Source organism: Rhipicephalus sanguineus, chromosome 1 (genome assembly GCF_013339695.2).
Source record: "Rhipicephalus sanguineus isolate Rsan-2018 chromosome 1, BIME_Rsan_1.4, whole genome shotgun sequence".
NCBI lineage: Eukaryota > Metazoa > Arthropoda > Arachnida > Ixodida > Ixodidae > Rhipicephalus > Rhipicephalus sanguineus.
Window position 1 is genome coordinate 285,801,903 of NC_051176.1, and position 19,870 is coordinate 285,821,772.

Below are 19,870 nucleotides of genomic sequence, written 5' to 3' on the forward strand. Positions count from 1 at the left end.
ATGAATGTCATAGCAACAAATTCTAGTGTCACGCAAAGAACGGCAAGCAGCTCAAAACTTGCAACGCGCTGCTCAAGCAGAAAGGACGCACAGAACGAACATACGCAGGATGAGCACGAACTGTCACAGTTGTAACTTATTCTTGTGTGAGCAGCGCGCTCCTTTCGCAAAAGCGGCCGCTCTAGTGAGCAAAGTGACCTTCGTGCTCTCAACGCAAACTTGTGGTGAGAGCACAAGACGTACAAACCACCGCCATCAAGAGATAAGTGCGCGCTCGAGGGACCATGCCCTGTAGAGGGACGCACTCATTGCGACGTGTGGGGCGTCGATCTTTAAAGCGCGCTCTTCGAGCCCTTCGCGCCATCTTGCTAGTGGTAACGAAAACGTGCTTATGTACCACCAGTCTCTGAGTACCGCTACCGGCAAATGGTGTATATAAGTAGCTCGCCGTTAGCATGGCGTCGAACGTGTGCCGTCTGCGGCCTAATCGTTTCGCGCTGCGTGCTGCGGAGCGAGGGGTCGTAAGTTCGACTCCCGCGGACGGAACTTTTTTTTTCTAGTTTTTTTTCTTGGCCATCTGTTAGTCTTTGTATTTTACGTCATATCTGTGACGGAAATACATCAGTGGAGCCGTAGTGGACACCAGCATGAAGCACTTTCATGTTAAAAATATTGCCTCGTGCGAGCAGGCCGAGCGAGAAAGACGCAAGGAGATGATCCGTGCTATCTGTCACATAAACCATGAAATAACCAAGAAGGAATGCAGTGATTGTGCTAGCAGGCTGAGTGAAAAAGATGGGAGGAGATGGTCAGTGCCATCGTTATGTAAACCATGAAATAATCAAAGGAACCACTGCCGCCTCTAGCACCATCCAGTACGTAAGAGTGCTACCAAGTACTGAGTCCATTGTTCTGTGCATGTTCGCAGCATGCAGCCTCTTCAAAATAAAGCTAGGGCCGTAACAAGGCTGCCTAGATGTTTTAACCCGATAGCAATAGAGCGCACGCTCGAAGAAAAACCCGCCTTGGTCAAAATTAGAAGGAAATTACCACCTTTTCACTCAGTTGGAAAAGCTCCGTAAAATTGGGTTTGGTGGCCAAATTAGTTTGTTAATTCGGGTTGGAGACAACACTGAACCCTATGATAAAAAATTCGTAAGCAGGGGGTGTGGTGGAGCCGATGTTTTGACAAGTGGACTTGTCCTGTTCAAGGCTGCAACTGCTTGCAACCTTGAAGTAGTTGCAGCCTTGAAGAAGACAAGTCCTTTTGTTGAGACTTCGCCGCCAGCACACCCCCTGTTTACGAATTTTTCATCAGAAGCTTCCATCTTCCCCTGACTCCTGCCTTTTTTTTGGATTTCTACTGAACCCTTTGGGTATTTTCTGTGGATTGGAAATTTCCGTTAGATTGGTGGGCTTCATAAAATTGGGTTTCGTGAGATCTGGTTTTAACTGTGTCAATATATAACTGATTACAAGCCATACTATATAATCTAAATGAAACTCTGTGAGGACAGATATAATGCCTTAGTGCATCTGACATTGATGTTCTCTTTCTACTGCAGGGAAGACAACAGGACCAGTAAGAGGGCGAAAGAAGGTTGAAAAGGTCGTGCCCCCTTTAAGTTTTCGGGAGCTGCAGCCTGACTTCACTGAGTTTGCACGCCTGAAGAAAGACCCTGTTCTGGACAAGGCAATGCTTAATTCATGGAAGAAGTCCAAACATTTGATGGCATTGAAAAAGAATGGGGAGGATGTTAATCTAGGTACCCTGGTTTTACTTGATGACCACAAGGCAAGTACTGTGTTCATGCATAGCTGCTTGTTAGCCTTCTGAGGTGCATTGCTGTTTTGGCAGTTAAGAACGTAATGTACGCCAGTGGCTGAGCAAACAAGGTTCTCAGGAGCTGTACAGTTGACTTCCATTCAACCCTAATGGGACCAACAAAATTGGTTGGATGATCTCGTCGGTCAAACTAAGCACGGAAAAGGTAAACATAAACATCACTCATTTGTCAACATATACAGTCAAACCTCGTTAATACGTCAGAATGGCTGTCAGTTGGGCTTGTTGGTTCATGATCTTGAGGGTTGAATCGCGCAAACGAGACAGGGACTAAAAGAAGAGTCCCTGTCTCGTTTGCGCGATTCAACCCTCAAGATCGTTAATACGTACCCACTTTAAACGTACTAACGGTTAAAACGTAGTTGCGACGAATCCCCGACTGAGCCCCATAGAGCCCCATGCATTCACTGACCGCTTAAGCCGTAGTGGTTCGCCCTATGCCTACCGGTTAGTGCGTACCCTGCGCCCGAGATAACTTTTTGTGCCATAAAATTTTACTGCACCGCTGAAATTCTCGACGCCACAATGTGCCGCCAAAGGTTTTCAGTCTTTTCTAGAAGTGCGGAGATCGGTCGATCACCGATTCCGACTTCCGTGCGATTGCGGCGACGCCTTTGCACGTAAGCATCGGGAAAGAACGAAGGCGAGGCGGCGGCCACCGACGAACGCGCCAGCATGACCTATCGCCGACGACCTTATCACAATAAGTATCTTCGGCTATCTGCCCGGGCACGCGTGCAGCACAGCGCTACTTTAAGCCTACTGCACGCTTTTACTTGGCGACAACCTCAACGCGCTGGGCCGCCGATCGCTGCTGCTTTGTGCGGGGTTGTGTTCAAGCGCGCACCGCTTTGTAGAAACGAAAGCAGATCGCTGTTGCAGAGTTGAGCATTGCGGGTCGCGGACGCCGCGAAACCTCGCTGCATTGACGCTATCACGCTAAACTAAACGCACGCGTACGGTACAGCAAGCGTAGCGCTGTTGTAACCATATTGCATGCTTTTATGAGGCGACCACCCAACGCGCCTTCGTTCGCTGCCAGGACCGCTACAGCGTCGCGGAGGAAGCTCGACATCGCTGCGTTAACCGAACAAGCTACTCGCCGCATCTGTGCACGGTCTGGAACGAAGTGGGCACGAAGAACAATCCCACGACTGATGCGCGCGTGCGGTACAGCAAGCGGCCCGGTAGTGACGGCGTACGTGAGCCGAGCAGGCGACGCGCTGCACGCAAGTACCCAGGAGACGATCGACTCCACGCGGCCGTATCGCGTGTCAGTTTTCGTTTAGTAGCAGATCGCGGTACAGACGCATACACATATATTGCGGAATGCAGACACTGTCCGTTTTGTCGCTTTGTCGGTCACTGCGTATCCCGGACCCTTTAATAGTTTTGAAATGCTCTTTGGCGTGGCCACCGTGCGCTATCGGGTGTTCGTGCGAGAGTGCTAGGATATTTTCTCCACTTGGGCAAAAAGAAAGAAAAGGCTTTGCGATGGGTGCTTTAGACAATATTTGCTGTGGCACTCTATTTCACTGCTGGCGGCGATGGCGTACGCCAGGAGAGGCAAATTTGTACTTGGTGGTTAATGCGTACTACCGTTTAGTGCGTAGTTATGCCTCGTTCCCGGCAGGTACGTATTAACGAGGTTTCACTGTACCATGATTGCAGTTTGATACCAAGTTAACAGAACTCTTTATATGTTGGGGGCTGCATTTGGAAAAGGAGGAACCACATAGCAAACCAAAGCAAGGGATTGGAGGGCATGTGCAACTTTGAAATGGCGGATTGCCATTTTCAACATGACGCGCACCCGGGAAATTGAACAAGGTGCCATACAATGTGCGGAATTTCTGTTGCCGTTTGACATAGTTTCTATGTAGCGTGGTTCCACAAAGAAGCCTTCATAATCAGAGAGGTCTGAAAAAGTTAGTTGCTGACTATCCACGTCTGTGCTTTCTTTTGTTAGTAGTTATTTTTTTCTGCGTTCACTTTGTCGGCAACACAGGTACTTAAGTATCAGCAGCAGGTACTTAAGTATCATGTTAAGCTTTCAACATTTGGAAATTTAAACAGATGCTAACACTCAGGTCTGCGTGGCTGCTTGCTCAGGATGTTTTGCAATTGCGCAGCCTTTGTAAAAGGTTGCTTCAGTTATAGTGCAGATATTCACCACTCTGGCGACTTACGTTATAAGTGCTCTGTACTGTATACAATGTGTTTCAAGAAGTGTGTCCGAAAATCCTCAAAAGTCAGGGAAATACGATACTTGCTTGCTGCATTCATAATTGCTTTTTCGGTAGTTGCAGTATTGTTAAGATGAATAGGAACAACAGTTATACCAGTAATTAAAGAAACTAAATAAATTAACTGTTTGAATTACTGGAGATAGGTAGTTAAGTCAAATAGGAGAATTGGACTCGTTCATGCAAGGGGTCCATCGCTTCTCTGCAGTTAAAAAAAAGGGGGGGAGGGGGGCTATTAGTATTTTTTGTACAGTGATGACATCTGCGCCATTTTGTCGTGATACCAAACCCAAAACATGGAAGTGTGCAACTGACATACTTTCTCCCAAAATGTCCAGAATGAGCTAGCGTTGTTATATCGACCATTGATCTACTTTGCTTCGTTGGTTTGCAGGCTGCACTTAGATTATAGCGGGCATGGCACACATATGTTAAAGGGACACTAAAGGCAAATAACAATTTATGTCAGAGTGAAACGTCAGTGTGTGATAAAGTCTAAAACATCAATATTACCAACAGCAGTGCTCTACTAATCGAGAAATTAAGGTAAATGTAGGACACGATATGCGCCACGAGTGGGACATTTTGGAAATGATCCCAGCTGTGACGTCAGGAGTCCCGAGTACAATTAGCCACTAGTAATCAAACTAGTTGCGATAAAAAAAAAGGACCTTCTGTGCATCACAAGATGTAATAAAATGCTGCTTGTTCGTTTCTGTTTGATTCATGGAAAAAAGAACCTCTTGGCGTTACCATGGAGAACGGCGCGAGGGGTTCAAAAGTTCCGTTTTCGCCGAGCTGCGTGTCTCTGTGGTAGTTTCAGTATCGCATACTGCTGTGTGTGCTTCGCTCTCACTATTTTCGTGCTGATGATACTCTACTGCTGCTGCTGGCCAAGCTAAGCTCCGTTACAGTGAACTATACAGTTTCTGAGTGGCCCGTGGCTGTGTCTTGGCAAAGTTGATGGCCACTGTTGCGCAAGAAACCGTAGCGTCGGCGGCCGGGCAGTAAAGGCAGGCAACGTTGGGCACAGCAACTGCTGCGTCAGAAGGCCCGTTCAGGTGGGTGATTTGAGGTGCGCTAACGCTGTGCGGACCACTGAAACGGGATTTTCTTTCAAAATAAGCATTTCCTCGGCACGAAACAAACACTACGAGGTTTGTGGAATGCTACTTCAACAATCAATGTCGACTTAATATTTGCCTTTAGTGTCCCTTTAATGAATGCTGAATAACTAACGCCACTGCAGTTGTTGTTGGAAACAATGACATCATTATGGTCGTCTTCTAGTTGCACTTATTGTCACTTAGGTTTCAGTTTCGCCGGGGAATTTGGTTGAATTTTATCACTCGGCAATAATCGGGCGTTACTTATTGGAAAATCTCAAATTGGTGAAGGGCTCTTTGCTGGAAAAACTTCAATTCTTCTATTTGACCCCACCGCATGTCTCCTCAAATTAAAAATTTAATTTTAATTTTTGTAATTAATGCTGTAATTATTGTTTCTAGTCATCTGATGATGCCTGCCACCACAGAATATGTAATAATAAAGGTAGCAAGCAAATATTGCACTTCCCTTATTTTTGTGGATTTTCAGACACATTTCTTCCCAGAAAGAATGCGCCAACATAAGAACGACGTCAGGAAGATGGATATCGCTTCTGTTCTGGAAACAGAAAGGAATCTGGGAAGGAGGCTCTTGCTCGAGTCGTGGCACATTCAAAACACGCCGGCAAATGTGAACCGGTCCCTAGGAACAATGCCCTCGGTTTACGTTCACGGCCTCCGAAACGTGAGGGAAAGGGAAATCCGGAGCCGCGGTGGAACAAGTCGGGGAGAAGCTTCCACGACCAAACCAGTCACCTCCTGAGGAAGGGGCCGAATCGGTCCCGAAACGTCGGGCTCTCTTAAACTTGGCTGGAGCCATATTAACCTCCTAAATATTCCACCCAGCCAGACAGATTTCTGTCGAAATGTTTACATTTAAAACACTCTGTATGGCGCTCTGACACACTGTAGTGAGTGCATGGTTTCATGGCATGCTGCTTTTGCCATTGTCAGCATTGCTTTTGCTTGTTGGTTCTTGCATAGTAGCTCTTGCAAGCATGTACAGGCGCTCCCAGAATAATTCGGAACACCGGACACGCAGCCGCTCGCCGGTGGAACGCACTGGCGGATAAATACAGGCGATGTCTGCGCTTGCGCGATCTCCTTAGTGAGCAAGTTTCGCTCCCTAGTGCATCTAGATTGGCGTTGTCTTGCTCCAGAAGGGTAGCGCAAGGTTCCCTTTAGCGTTATGACAAGGAGGGCATGCTTTTTGGCATGCTGTCTTTAAAGGCAAAGGGCAAAATTTGTGTCACTGGCATGATTAAATATGCTCCTATCTCTTTATCAGTCGGGCCGCCGATATGTTCGCGGTTGCATGAAGCAAAAACGCTGCCCTTTGCCAGCGCTAGTCACGGTCTCCTACCATAAATATTCTGAACAAATGATCAATAGGGCCCTTGGAAACAAGGAAAAAGAGCTACCCAGGCACACGAAGGCTTATGCTGCAATGCACGTGCATGCATGCACACAGCTTGTCACAGACACCACCCAAGTAGCCCCCTTTATCAAAACGCTAAGGGGCACCTAGGGCTACCGTTTTGTAGCAACACAATGTAAATCTAGGTGCACTAGGGAGCAACACTTGCTTCCTAGGGAGACCATGCACGCGCTGACCATGGCACTACTTTTCAGCTGTTGCGCTCCGCCGGCGAGCGGCTGCGTGTCCGGCATTCCGAATAATTCTGGGAGCACCTGTACTTCTTCTTCTATAGCTTGCGTGTATAATCAGAAATCTTTCAAACATGATTGTGGTAGCACGTCATTGCGAAATCACAGTTAGACGTCATACTTGCTTGTTTGCTTACTTCGTGACATGTGGCGTTTTGCACGCTGTGCAAGTCAACTCGGTTTGTACAAAGTACTAATCCTGCTGTAGCAGTGTTATATCTATGTCTAATAGAAGTAGTATTGTCGTCGTCTAATTCCATTCTTTTTCAGTTGGTGCTACTACTGAGTTGTACGAACTCAGTTACCAGCTTACCAACATTGTCATTTTAATTGTTTTGTTATGTGCAGTTTATGCAATTTTCATTATAAAATTTTGAAATTTTCAGTGCTACTGTAGGAGATTCATTTCGCTGTAATTTTTATGGTTGCATTTTTTTTCTTCATCTTAAGGTAATTTGTTTCACTTTTATGCTTATGAGACGTTTTACTGGGACATTAAATCATACTTCACTGTACCAATGTTACATTATATGCAAAAGAAAAGACATTGTGAAGCTCTTGAGTCTTCCTGAAATCTGTTCATTTTGTGTTTTGTAAATTCAGTGAGTGCATTATATGATAAATAGTAAATAGAAATATTTTTTTAGTACACACAGGGTTCGTACGGGTCCTCTCCTGCTCGCATAATTACTGCATTCGTTCTCCTCGTCTTTGCATTTCGGCTGCATGTCATATTTCACGTGACTGTCTATCTGGCCTGCATCGCCTGGACCAAATATGTGAGGCTCAATGTTCGGTACACCTGAACAGACTTCACACAAGGACGCGCGGGTTAGCGGCAAAAACAATGCCTCTAACAATTTTAGGTTTCAAAGGACTAAAAAACCCCTTTCTCAATTTTAGGGACTTCCCGAATTAACAAAGTAGTTTTAGCGTGGTAATAGCTTCGTTAAATTGAGTTTCAACTGTATAAGTGCGATAAATTTAAACCGAATTTGAAACATTGTTATAGTAAAAAAAAATCCGTTTTTAAGTCCTTGAAAAGCGTGTGACAGGCCCTCGAAATTCCTTGAATATCCTTGAATTTTCTCCTTTAAAACCTGTACAAACCCTGACACAGCTTTACTTGTGTCATAGTAACTGTATGTACGGTTTGCTTCATGTGAACCATAGCTTTTTTTTTGTGCTTAATAGAAACTTTTCCTGCTTTGAAAGCATAAATGTCTGCTCTGAACTGATATTTTTCCCGTTTCACAACACCAAAGCTACTAACATTACTGCAGTAAATAGCCAGTTATGCATTTTAAGCCATTGTGCAAGTAATGTTCGCCCGCCTATTCAAGCAGCAGAATTGTACTCTCTGTTGCCGCCAATATGTAAAGATTGTGTATAGAAAAGCACCTGTTGTATCTATGGTTTGGTGAATGAGCAAAGTGAGATTTTTTATCCGTATGGTCTCGTCACTTTTTATTATTTCGCCTTCCTTATATTGAACAATTTCATTTCTCTTAGTAATGTACTGTGACTTTTTCAGGTTCCCAGGGTTGCTATAGGTTCCACTGGAGTTGTTGCTGGTGGTCGTGGTCGTACCAGTACTGACGGGGGTCTTCCTCCTGATGTATGTTTTACACTTAAATGTCTTCTTTGCACTTGGCACTGATCCTTTCCTCTGCCTTAAAGGGGTCCTGAACCACTTTTTCAAGTAATCATCGAATGGCATCAGTATTGGAGTTTATTGACTCACGAATGGATTGCTGCAAAAATTCCTCGAATCAATCAAGAACAAGCAAAATTACAGGGATTTGTTGCACGCCTTAAACGCTTTCTCTCTTCTCTCGTCCCGAGAAGTGTGCTGGAAGCTACACAGGGAGGGACAGCTTCGGCACATTGCGGCATCGCATGGAGAGTAGCGCATCTGATCCAAACGCTGCTCTTGATTTTTGTTGGCAATTGGCCAATAGCATGCTATCTGTTGAAGTCAAACAGCAGGTGCCTCGCCCACCGAAGACTGACGGGACTCTGTATAAAGAGAGCGCGCTTAAAGGGGCCCTGCAACACTATTCCAAGTAGCCATGGAATGGCTTCATTAAAGGAGCTTATTTCCTCATGAATCGACCACTGTAAAAATGTTTATAATCCGTCCAGTACGAGCGGTGTTACAAAGATTTGTTGCACGCTGTAATGGCTTTCTCTCTTCTCTCGTCCTGACAAAAGCGCTCGAAGCTAAGCAGGGAGGGGTGGCACGGGGGAAGAAACGTTACGCGTGACCTTTAGCACTTTTTTCTTTTTTTTTCTTTGAACACGCAACATACTTTCGTCAATCGCGCATGCGCAGGCAAGTGACGGCCTCCCGCGGCGGCCGCAGTAACTGCCGAGTGCGCTATGTTCAAATCGGCCAATGGCGTGGAACTTGTGTCAGTGACGCCGTAAGCATCATTTTTGTAGAGAGAAGAGGAAGCGATTTCTAGCTGACTTTGAGAATTTATTGTAAATCTCAGGCCGCGTGCTGCGCTATAATCTTTGGCTCGCATGTTCCTGGGAGCCTCGACTACCAGCGTTTTCTAACCATGCTGAAAAAGTGTTGCAGGGCCTTAAGAAAATTGCTGCGCACGACTGCAAGGTTTGGCTGAGGTGTTCATAGCAGGATGTGTTTTCTCACCGAGCCCAAGGGGTGGTTCATGACCCTTTTAAGACATTTTACTCTTCTAATGTCTGTCAATATGAATAATGCTTTTTTGCGGAAAGATATGATGCACTATCATTGCACAAGGTGTGATAATTATAACTATAAGAAAACCTTCCCTAAGTATGGGCCATCGGTTTGCTTTAGTTTGTTATGGCATGCCCAAGTCTTGAGTGGCTCTGTATTTCATTGTTTGAATAGTTTAGTCGTCTGTATGTCTCTCTCCTTTGCCAGATCCACGAGGATTCCAACATGTCTCTGGACAATGCTGCTGATGTTGGTCCACCTGTTCCAGTAGAACCTTTGCAACTACTACCACCACAACCACCACCACCTGAACTCAAACCTGTGGTTCCCTGTCACCCAAAGGTTTGTACACTTGCATTAGCGCTCAGTTTGGAGTTGTTGTTATCGCCACACATGAAGTGACAAGCATGAGTAGCTGTAAATATGGTTGTGCTAAGTGCCTGAGCTTTCATTTATTTTGCAAGCAATCTCAAATGTTCAGGAAGTGTGTGTCACCATCAAGACTATCTTTTAAGCAATTCTGATCGGCGAGGAAAAGGATGTTACCGCTTGTTTCACGGTATCACAGAGTGCACTCTCGATGATTCCATAGTCGAAAGAGGCGATTCTGTACTGTCTCGAGAAATTCCCATAGAAAACAGGCGATCTTATTGCAAATGGAAGCTTTTTTTTTTGGTATGTGCACTGCTGCAAAGCTTTAAGTGGCCAATCGATTTTTTGGGGGATATTCACAATTGCCCACCACACTATAAAGCTGCTGTATAAAACTGCGTTTTTTTTTTTTACAAAACTGACTTGCAATATTTCTGTTGAACTGATGCATAATAGTGACTGAAGTTTGCGACACCATACAAGGTGTGGATGCTATTTATGATCGAGTCAGTTAATTGTAGTATAGGTGCAACAAAAGGGTGGCAAAAATTTGTGGTTGTTCCATATGCACGTATTCTCGCATGGGATAAAGATGATGTGATGAAAATGTAATGTTGATGTTGCTTTTTTTCTCCAGCAATGAATCTCAACACTGTTGCTCTACAATTCTTAAAGGGATACTGAACACAATTTTCGCCGCTGAGATAAATGGCCCAATTGAAAGATTGGGTGCTGAAATTTGTTGAAACAACCTTCATTTCAGCCAGAGACTAGCAGAAAATGATGAATTTAATGCATTTTTCGCAAATTGGTGCGTCTAGTGGCCGCGCCGCGAACTAGATAGGAAGTGACGCGAAACCCGCCGGATACTGACTCGCCAACCGTGCTCGCTGCAAAATCGCTTACCAATCGACATCGCAAGCCGCCACCCGCTGTCGCGCATCTCTCTCAAAATGTGTTCTCACGGAGGAAGGTCGGGAAGGTGTTCTCCGTGCGTGTTATCAACCGGCAGCCAACGACGCCACTGCTGCGCTCTGGGCTGTATATCTGTTTTCTCAAGTGGAGCTTGTGCCCACGACTACGAATTTGCCGTTTGTGTTGTGTGCTGCTACGTAATGTGAACGGTGAAGCACCTGGCGCAATGCAAAATGCCTCAACGCCGTTCTGTGCTAGGGTGTGCGAAAAGCAGTGTCGAGAGAGACATGCCCTGTCATACCTTTTTAACAGAGCCGAAGCTTCGAAGGATATGGATTCGCGCTGCACGCCCATCACAGCCAACATGGGTGCCTTCAAAGCGTGACTTTTTGTGCTCCGAACACTTCGAGGATAGTGAATATGAGTCACTGTATAAATTGCTAGTCCCAACTGTCGACCCACGTTGGGCTATGGCGGCTCGTCTGGCTCGTCGTCCTTGCTGTCGCTTGGCGAAGCAGAAGGGTCACACGCATATGGTTGTATTTGGCGCATCCGTTTTGGAGGCCTGTCGAACTCGGAGTCGCAATCACCACTCGTGGAACCACTGTCACTCACACCTTGCATCTTTACACGCTCACGACACGCTCGGTAGTTGTTGTGGTTTTTGAGGAAGAAGCGCTATTTTGTCTCCCATGTGGGGAAAAGGGGACAAGGCTCAGCACCACACCAGCCACCCCAAGCCACCCTCGGTTCTTGAGAGGAGAGGTGGAGAAAGGGAAGTGGCAGGGCAGGAGAAAGCGTGCCGGTTGCCCCTCTCTTGCTGGAGCATTCGATGTCACGGCCGTCAACAAGCGCACTGGCTTGCAGCCGCCGTGCTCTCACAGTCCACTAAAAATACATCCAACGGCTCGAAATTACATGAAATAAACGCTGTTTATAGGAACAGTCGTGTCGTCCGAGGCGAATGTAAGTGTTTTCGTAGATTTTTCAAATTTTTGTTCAGTATCCCTTTAAGGAAACACAAAGATTGTGCATTAAAAAAAAAAGCGAGGCCTGCACGCAGCACGCAACGCAGTTGCACCTTAAGCTGGAGGAGTGGCCTTCATAGTGCCATTGTAAACTTTCTTACTGCACCTACTGCAAATGCACTTGTGAAGTGAGCTCATATGTAGCTGCACATTCTGGTTGTTTTGATGATGATGATGTATTATGGATGAGCCCTTTGTAATTGGCGGGAAGCTTTAAACCACTTCACGTTGTGTGCCATCCAGTGCAATTCTACGGGTGAGCAGGCCAAAGTGTCTTTGTTTCACCAAGAAACGCTTCACATTTAAAAAGTGATACACTGAAACCTCGATATAATGAACACGGATATAACGAAATATCGGTTATAACGAAGTAAGTGAATAATAGTCTTGCAATACATACAGTGTTAGGAGTATGCATTTATAACGAATTTTTAGATATAACGAAGTTATTTTCGTGTAAGATGTAACTTTGTTATTATGAGGTTTGAGTGTACTACTGTTTCTTTGATTCACCGTCACTGTGGCTATCATATTCGCAATTTTCGTTCTGGATAGCAAATGAATTTAGAACTTTCTCACTCCTCCCATATTTTCTCTTCCCTTTCACATACGTATTTATATTTTGTGTGAATAAAATTTAGTTTAAGTCTGCACTTTTATTTTGCTCATCTCTGCCATCTTTATGCTCCAAAAAAACCACGACTTTAAACTGAGTGTTAGCCATTGCCACCTGTCTGCTGCCATGGCAGTGGATGTGTCATGTGTTGTCCTCTTGACCACTGCCATCCTTTTCGTATGTGAATTTAGTAATGTCTGAGTTGGCACTGTATAATTCAAGGTATAACAGTGCTTGTCCTTGTTAGTGTTCTTTGTTTTTTAATCCCTTTCTCGAAATTGTTCACATAAATGACATCTGCAGTTGCAGATGTTGCATGTTTGTCATAATGGCTATAAGCAGTGCTAGTTGATACTCTGTAGGCTAATGTCATACAGATACACAAGTTCTCAAGATAGTTGATGAGAGGATGGCCACTGCGGTAGCTTAATGTAGATGTATTGCGGCCTATGCGGGCTCATCGCCCACCTTCAGCAAGTTTTGTTTTCATACATTTTCAGTTTCCTTAACATTTCTACATTTCATGTCCACTGCAGGATGAAAGCCTCTCCCAACGATATCTAAACCACACTGTCTTGCGCAAGCTGATTCTATTCCATGGCTGCAAATTTCTTCATTCTGGCATCTCAACTAACCCTTTGCTGTGCTTGGCCCAGCTTCCCATTTCTTGATAACCATTGTTTTGCTCTAACTGACCACCGATTATCTCTCCTTTCCTTACATGACTTGCCCTGGTCCAATTTTTTCTTAATATTTTTTATTTATTTTTTCAGCAATCTTGATAAAACTGCACAGGCTTCTGCAGTTTTTTCTGTTGATTTCAAATATGTAATTACTTTTCCTATAACTCATCTTGTTCCTTAGATAACTTAAGTTCACTCCCCTATTATTTTAAGGCCTCAATAGAAAAAAAGAAGTGCATAATTAAAAGTGACATTTAAGATATGGCAGCATAGACTAATGACGAAAGATTGAAAGTATGCAAGAAGAAAGTTTTTTTTTCGCCTTTCTTAATTATTTTACAGCAGAATGAACTTTCCATTCTGGAAAACAGTTGCCATCCTGTTACAATTTTGACGAGTAATTAATTAGAAAGGCTCGTGCTCTAAATTCTGCTCCCATACTTGGATTCTATGCACATAGAGGTTTCAATAGACCTTTTTCAAACACACGAGCGCCACCAGCGGGTGCGCAAGCGCTCATGGGAAAAGTGTGTGTGCCGCAGTGGCCGCAACAGCAGCCGCGGTGAGTGCGTGGGCCTCACGCTGTAGCTTTCCACTTGCGCCGTGCGAGGACTTCTTAGACACAGTGAATTTGGCAAGGTGCAACATGTTACTGCGTAATTCAATCGTGAACTTCAGTGTTTAGCTGCAACGTCGTCTCGGCTATTTCTATCTGTCCCACTGTTGGACCAGCTGAGCGGCTCAGAAGCGTCACCTTTTTTTTTTCTTTTTTTTTTTTTTTTTCGACCGCCAGTACGCCTTACAGCATAAATGAAAAAAAAAGGTACAACTCGGTTGCCTATGAAGTGCAGGAGCGGTCTATGAATCGCGGATGCATTTGGAATCAACATCCATCGACACTGTCGACAAGTACAATGTGAGGTTCTGATATAAAGAGTACACTAGAAAGTGTAGTCCGCATTTGGGGAAATGATACATTCACTGCGTCGCTTGCGCCGTATATGTAACCAACGAACGATAAGTGCCCACTAACCTTCATTGGCACTATAACTACAAGTTGGAATAATACTTAGAGTGAAAAAAGAAAGAAGCAGGACAAGGAAGGAAATGCACAAACCCTCTAGCGCTCATTCACAACTGAAAGTTTATTGCACACGTGAAAAAAAAAAGCATATATACAAAAATGGGCGTGCATACAAAGCACAAAAATTCAAACAACGAAGGTGCGTATTTACAGTTGAATAATGAAGTTGAATTCCTTGTCTTGTAACAACTGTTGCGACCGGCCTTTGCAGGCACCAGAGACTCCGGAGGAAGAGGCTTGAGGAAGGCAAACTTAACAGAGGTTTTTATTTACATGGCGATCTCGTGTCTACATGACGATTCCGTGCCGAATGAGTGCGCGGGGGCTTGTTTTAAAGGGTCTCTTTTCCCCAGATCCCTAGATGGGGGAATTGCTCCAAGTTGGGTCGGCCCAATCACGTCACACACAGCACTAATGAGGGTGCCACCCACACCCGCCCAGGTCATAGTCCTCGACTGGGGCGTGGCCACCGCACTTTGCACCTGTGGCACCAAGACGCTCTTTCTTGCCGTGTGAAGGCCGTAGGGCGATGGGTCACACGCTCGGACAGCCGAGCGTGTGACCAAGGAAGAAGTCGCGACAGGAAACCATTACGGTTGACTCGTCGAACCTTGGTATGTCGGACTGCATGGCGCCTCGCTTCCCGTCTCGGGAGGACAATACAAGTGCCTGAACCGCTGTCAACAGGCAAGCAGCCCTTGGGCGCCCGGTTCGAAGAACAGGGGACGCCGCTTCCTTTTCGGCGCAGATGCCGATCGTAACAACGACTGAGAAGGTTGACTGACACAAAGTGTGGCGTTATTTGTGACATGATATGCCTCTGAAATTTCTCGCGTTGTCTGATTAGGTTGATGGTACAAAATTACTGTGCTTTCAAAGATGGGATTACATTTGCATGACTGACATAGCAAGGTGAGATGAGACGGCTCCATTAGAGGAGTTTCGATGCTCGCTGAGGCGTGTGTTAATACATCGGCCAGTCTGGCCGATGTACATGTGGACACAACAAAGAGAAATTTGTGGTTAATTGACAAAGCAACTGTCATGCCTATGACCGCATTTTTCTTTGCCCACTGCAGACCCCTGCGACCTTAATGCGACTAAGCTTTTTTGGGGCGGCAAACACAACCTTCACCCCACATCGCTTCCCTACATTCTTCAGGCCATGCGACTTCTTATACATATGTGAAATAACTGCAATATTTCTAGTTTCTTCATTATTCACAGGTGGAGGACGTCCGTATTTACCTTTCTTTGCCATGCGAACCGATTTTCGCAAACCGATACGCAGGATATCCCGCCTCTTTGAGACTATCACTTTGCAGCTGGAAACTACTGCTCATCTTATGCGCGCAATTTTTTTTTTTCAATGCCGTGCATAATCATGACATCACACTTCCTCGTTTAACAATATTCAAATGCGCCGACGCGACATGAAACACTGGTTTCGCTGAATGCGGACTGTGCTGCCCGCAAACAGGCTCCGCAGTCAAACTTAAAAGCATGTATCAAGAAACTGCAAATTATCAGGGCAAGGAACCTCGCAAGTGAATTCTAGTCCCATCCCTTTTTCTTTAAACAAGTTCAGAATGTGCTCACTTCTTTGTACAGCGCATGACTTTTCAATTAAAATCAAATAACCACCTGTATACCTGAACACTGTAACACCTCTCTGCAGTTTGTTCAAACCCGATCACGAGCCGCTGTGGCATTAAATGCCTTAGTGGCTTGTGAACAAGTAATCATTGAATAAATATGAGTTCGGTGTTCCAGCTCACATTGCTCACGATAGCACGTTTTGACTGCATGTATCAGCACATGATAACTCGCATGCCACTTAACTGCTACATCCGGTATACATCTGCTCGGTAATACCTACACGGATTGCATCATTCCTTTTGCATTTCATGCGTAGAGATACATGCAGGTGCGTTCAGACATGTGCAGTACTATTTAAGATATAATAATCGACCAGCGGCGACAAGTTTTTTTTTGTTTAGCGCCCCCATGGCGCACAGCGGGCGACGGAACAGCCGGCTCGCTCAACGTACACACTTTTCTCATAGTGCTTCGAGCGCCTGTGGGGGGTTCTGGGATTGCTTGAAAACTGTCTATTGCAAAAAGAATTATTGTTGTACCTGCCCTAGCTGCCAAGATATCGAGGCCTCAAGATTTAAGTCATAAATTTACATTTTTTGAGAAAAATGGAAAAAACGAATAACACGCAGTTTATTAAAAAACAAAACAAAAAACAATCAGGATGTGCATATTTTGCGATTTGGATGCCAGTAGACACCTGAAATATAATGTGACTGCTGCTTAGCATTGTAGTGGCCCTTATTTAGTGCGAGCTGGATACTCTTGGCTGCGGCATGCTTGAGATTAGACTTGGCCAACACTTGGTGCCTGTCCTTCTCACTCATCCATCTGATGCTTAGGAGGCTGGGTTTGGGATTGAGTTCCACCAAAATACCTAATGATGTTCTCAAATTGCCACAATTGAACTTCATTACTACCTTGGCATCTGCACTTTCATCCGTAAATACCGAAGCAAGCTGTTCCTAAGATGCCAAAGCCCAAGCAAATAAGCGTACAAAGGCTTTCATTTATGCCGTTGGCACATTTCTAAATGCTCTCTTTTTGACAAGGTGCTCATAAATTGATAGCATAGCTTCGGATACGGGTGCTGGCAAATTATAAAGATGTCTCGGAGTAGGTTTCCCATTTTTTGCAGCTGCTCCATTTTGGCTGTATCAAGAACCTGGGCAGTCAGAATGACATTAGAAAAAAATTACTGCTTCCTGGAGTGTGAAAATTTGCTGACAGATAGAAAAATGCTTGCAGAGACGAACGATGTCATCTCTAAAAAATTTATTTTTTTGCCACTTTTCGGTCCTAATGACCAGTCTGCTCCCTTAAGTCAACTAGGATATCGGCTACCCCATTTGTAATCTGATGCAATCAGCCATCATTTTTAGTTCCATTGCAAACTCTGTGGTTCTTGACTTCTCAGGTTTCTTTGTTATTCTCCAAGTTTCTGGCCCATAGTATGTTAGAATTGGTGATGTGCAATAGTTGTAGACTTTCCACTTTAGCTTCATATGGTTGTAATTTACGTGGCGACGTTATTGCTTACAATGTCTTTTCTGCCATTTCAGCCACCGAAGTTCCAGTTTTCATTCAAGAGATTTGATATGAAAGACATGAAACAAGCAATGTGGTGCACATTGACTGGACATAAGGACAACAAGGTTAGGCCTAAACCTTATATTGTCATTCACATGTGTCAGCCTTTGAGTTTATTTACACCTAACATGCAAGACCTTTGTATCTAGTCAATCCCAGTTATATAGAGCTCAAAAGAGATTATGAAATAGTTGTATGTAGGAATGGGCAAATAGTAAAGTTAACGTAAGTTTGGTCGAAGGTGATTTGGTCGAATAATTTCGAATCAGATAGTTGGAGTAGTATAGATCGCATATTATATCGAAAAATGCGCATTTTTGTTATGACCAAATTAACTTGTACAACATCTTTAAGAATTGGAACTTGGCTTGTGTGAATGTCACTTTTTTGGTTCAAAGTAAAGTGGAAGCAAATTCGAATAGGGGCAGGATTTGTATAGTAATAGGGTGCAAATTATAAGCAGTAAATTATGTCACGTTTTAAAATTTTCTATACTTAAAGGGACCGACAACCGCTGAGAACACGAATTGAGATAACTCCACTAATAGAAGGATTGTCTATTGCATTGTCCAAAACGAACCCTGTTTTTCTCATTGAACGCGGATTTATATTTTTATTTCTTTACTCAAAATTACTTTTGGCGCTTCTGACAGCAGAAAAGTGAACGTGCACATGTACCTATCACGTGACCTTTTACTGGTGTACGCTAATTATTATCTCTATATTAGCGTTGAAATACAGCACACTTTTTATTATAACATTTTCTAACGTAAAACGTGCAGATATGCATTCGTTTTCACTGTGCAGAACAGTGGCGCCGCCTTCGTTTGACGTATGACCCGATGCTCATGAGCAGTAGCATGAACGCTTTTAGCTGAGGGCCTAGCGGCACCTGCTGACGCATTGGAAAAGTACGAAAAGCGCCTTGCGGCCTCCGAAATTAACTCCGGCAACGCATTGCCGGAACTAATCGCAGAGGCCACGAGCGCCTAGGTCGCAAGGAAGTGAAGAGATCTCATGTGACAACGAGCGTTCGGGAAAACTTATTCTACCTGCTTTTTATATTTCAAAACGGTCAAAAATGTCAATATGAAGGTGTTAACCGCAGTTTCACTCACTTCTATGAAAGCAAAACCTTGAGCATAATGCGAGGAGGGCTATTGACATAGCTATCGCTTCACAGCGTTGCTGGAGAACATCTGCGTACAGTTCAGGGGCTTTTCGTGCAGAAAAATACTGCTGATAAAATAACCACGCTCTTTTGGGAATAACAGCTGCAGCTACAAACACTACGAAAGGTGAGCGCTGTAAAAAACTGGATCGAGAAAAATCTGTTGTCGGTCCCTTTAACAAATAGGTAATCAAATATAGACGGTTTCGCAATCAAATATAGACGGTTTTGCCAGCGCTTACCGTTATCTGGCAACATTGTGCTTCACCGGAAACGCTCCCTAGAAAACTTCCCATTTGCCTTGTTTTAGCGTGGTTTTAGCCTGCGTTGCTGGCCGTGGTTGCTTGTGTTTCGATTTTTTTCTGCGGATAAAATTATTCCGATGAAGCGCTCGCAACTCGGGCACTGATTTGTAGTGCCAGGATGCAGTCTGCGATCCGCAACTAATTTGCTATCGCAAGTCAAAACGTTCTGTTTCACGACAGATAAAGCCAGAAAGAGCGCCTGGATTGCAGCGATGAGGCGACAAAAACTGTCTTCCCACCAAGAGCGCGTAGATTTGTTCTGTGCATTTCATCAAAGGCGAGTAAAATTCAATGCATACTCATACAATGCTCAGATGTTAGTCGAAGGTCCCCAATTACAAGGAACACGTCGGACCATAGGCGGAGAGTTTTCATTTTACCGGAGGGGGCGGGGGCCCGACTTGCTTTTCCACCTTTCTCTATCACTCTCCCTATATATATATATATATATATATATATATATATATATATATATATATATATATATATATAGAGAGAGAGAGAGAGAGAGGGGGGGGGGGGGGGGGGGGGGGAGTCCAACTTCCAAATTAAAGAATTTAATGTAACTTTAGTCTCTTAGGTGCCCGCGATATCATATGAAGATCTGTAAGTGGAAGACCCTAGATTTATTTTTCAATTTACACAAAGACATCGATCCACCTCGTAACTCTTGACTCGAAGCGAAAAAGGTCGCCTTCGTTGACTGCGTCGCGTAAAATCGACTCACGAAATGCGTGGGGTTAGGCTTTACTTTGTTAAAACATGCGCCACACAGGAGACAGTAGGCTAACGCTATCACGGGAAGCTTTAATTCTATGCCAGTGAGTTCAATTCAAGATGGCCGAAAGTAATTCTGAGATGGTAGCAAATACCATTTGCTACCACTACACCTTGTGCGAAGCTGCGGTTATGAATCTGGACGAGTAATGGAGTT

At 44.5% G+C, this 19,870-nt stretch overlaps 1 protein-coding gene across 3 annotated transcripts in view; it reads left to right on the forward strand.

Annotated features, from left to right (window-relative positions):
• The window catches only part of LOC119379181 (condensin complex subunit 2), a 75,198-nt gene that overhangs the window by 41,742 nt on the left and 13,586 nt on the right, over positions 1-19,870 (forward strand). For all 3 annotated transcript variants that reach the window (XM_049411898.1, XM_037648392.2, XM_049411899.1), the window contains exons 12-15: positions 1,566-1,795; positions 8,401-8,484; positions 9,784-9,918; positions 17,433-17,525. In XM_049411898.1, the coding sequence (XP_049267855.1) occupies positions 1,566-1,795; positions 8,401-8,484; positions 9,784-9,918; positions 17,433-17,525 (542 nt within the window). The remainder of the gene's footprint in view (positions 1-1,565; positions 1,796-8,400; positions 8,485-9,783; positions 9,919-17,432; positions 17,526-19,870) is intronic.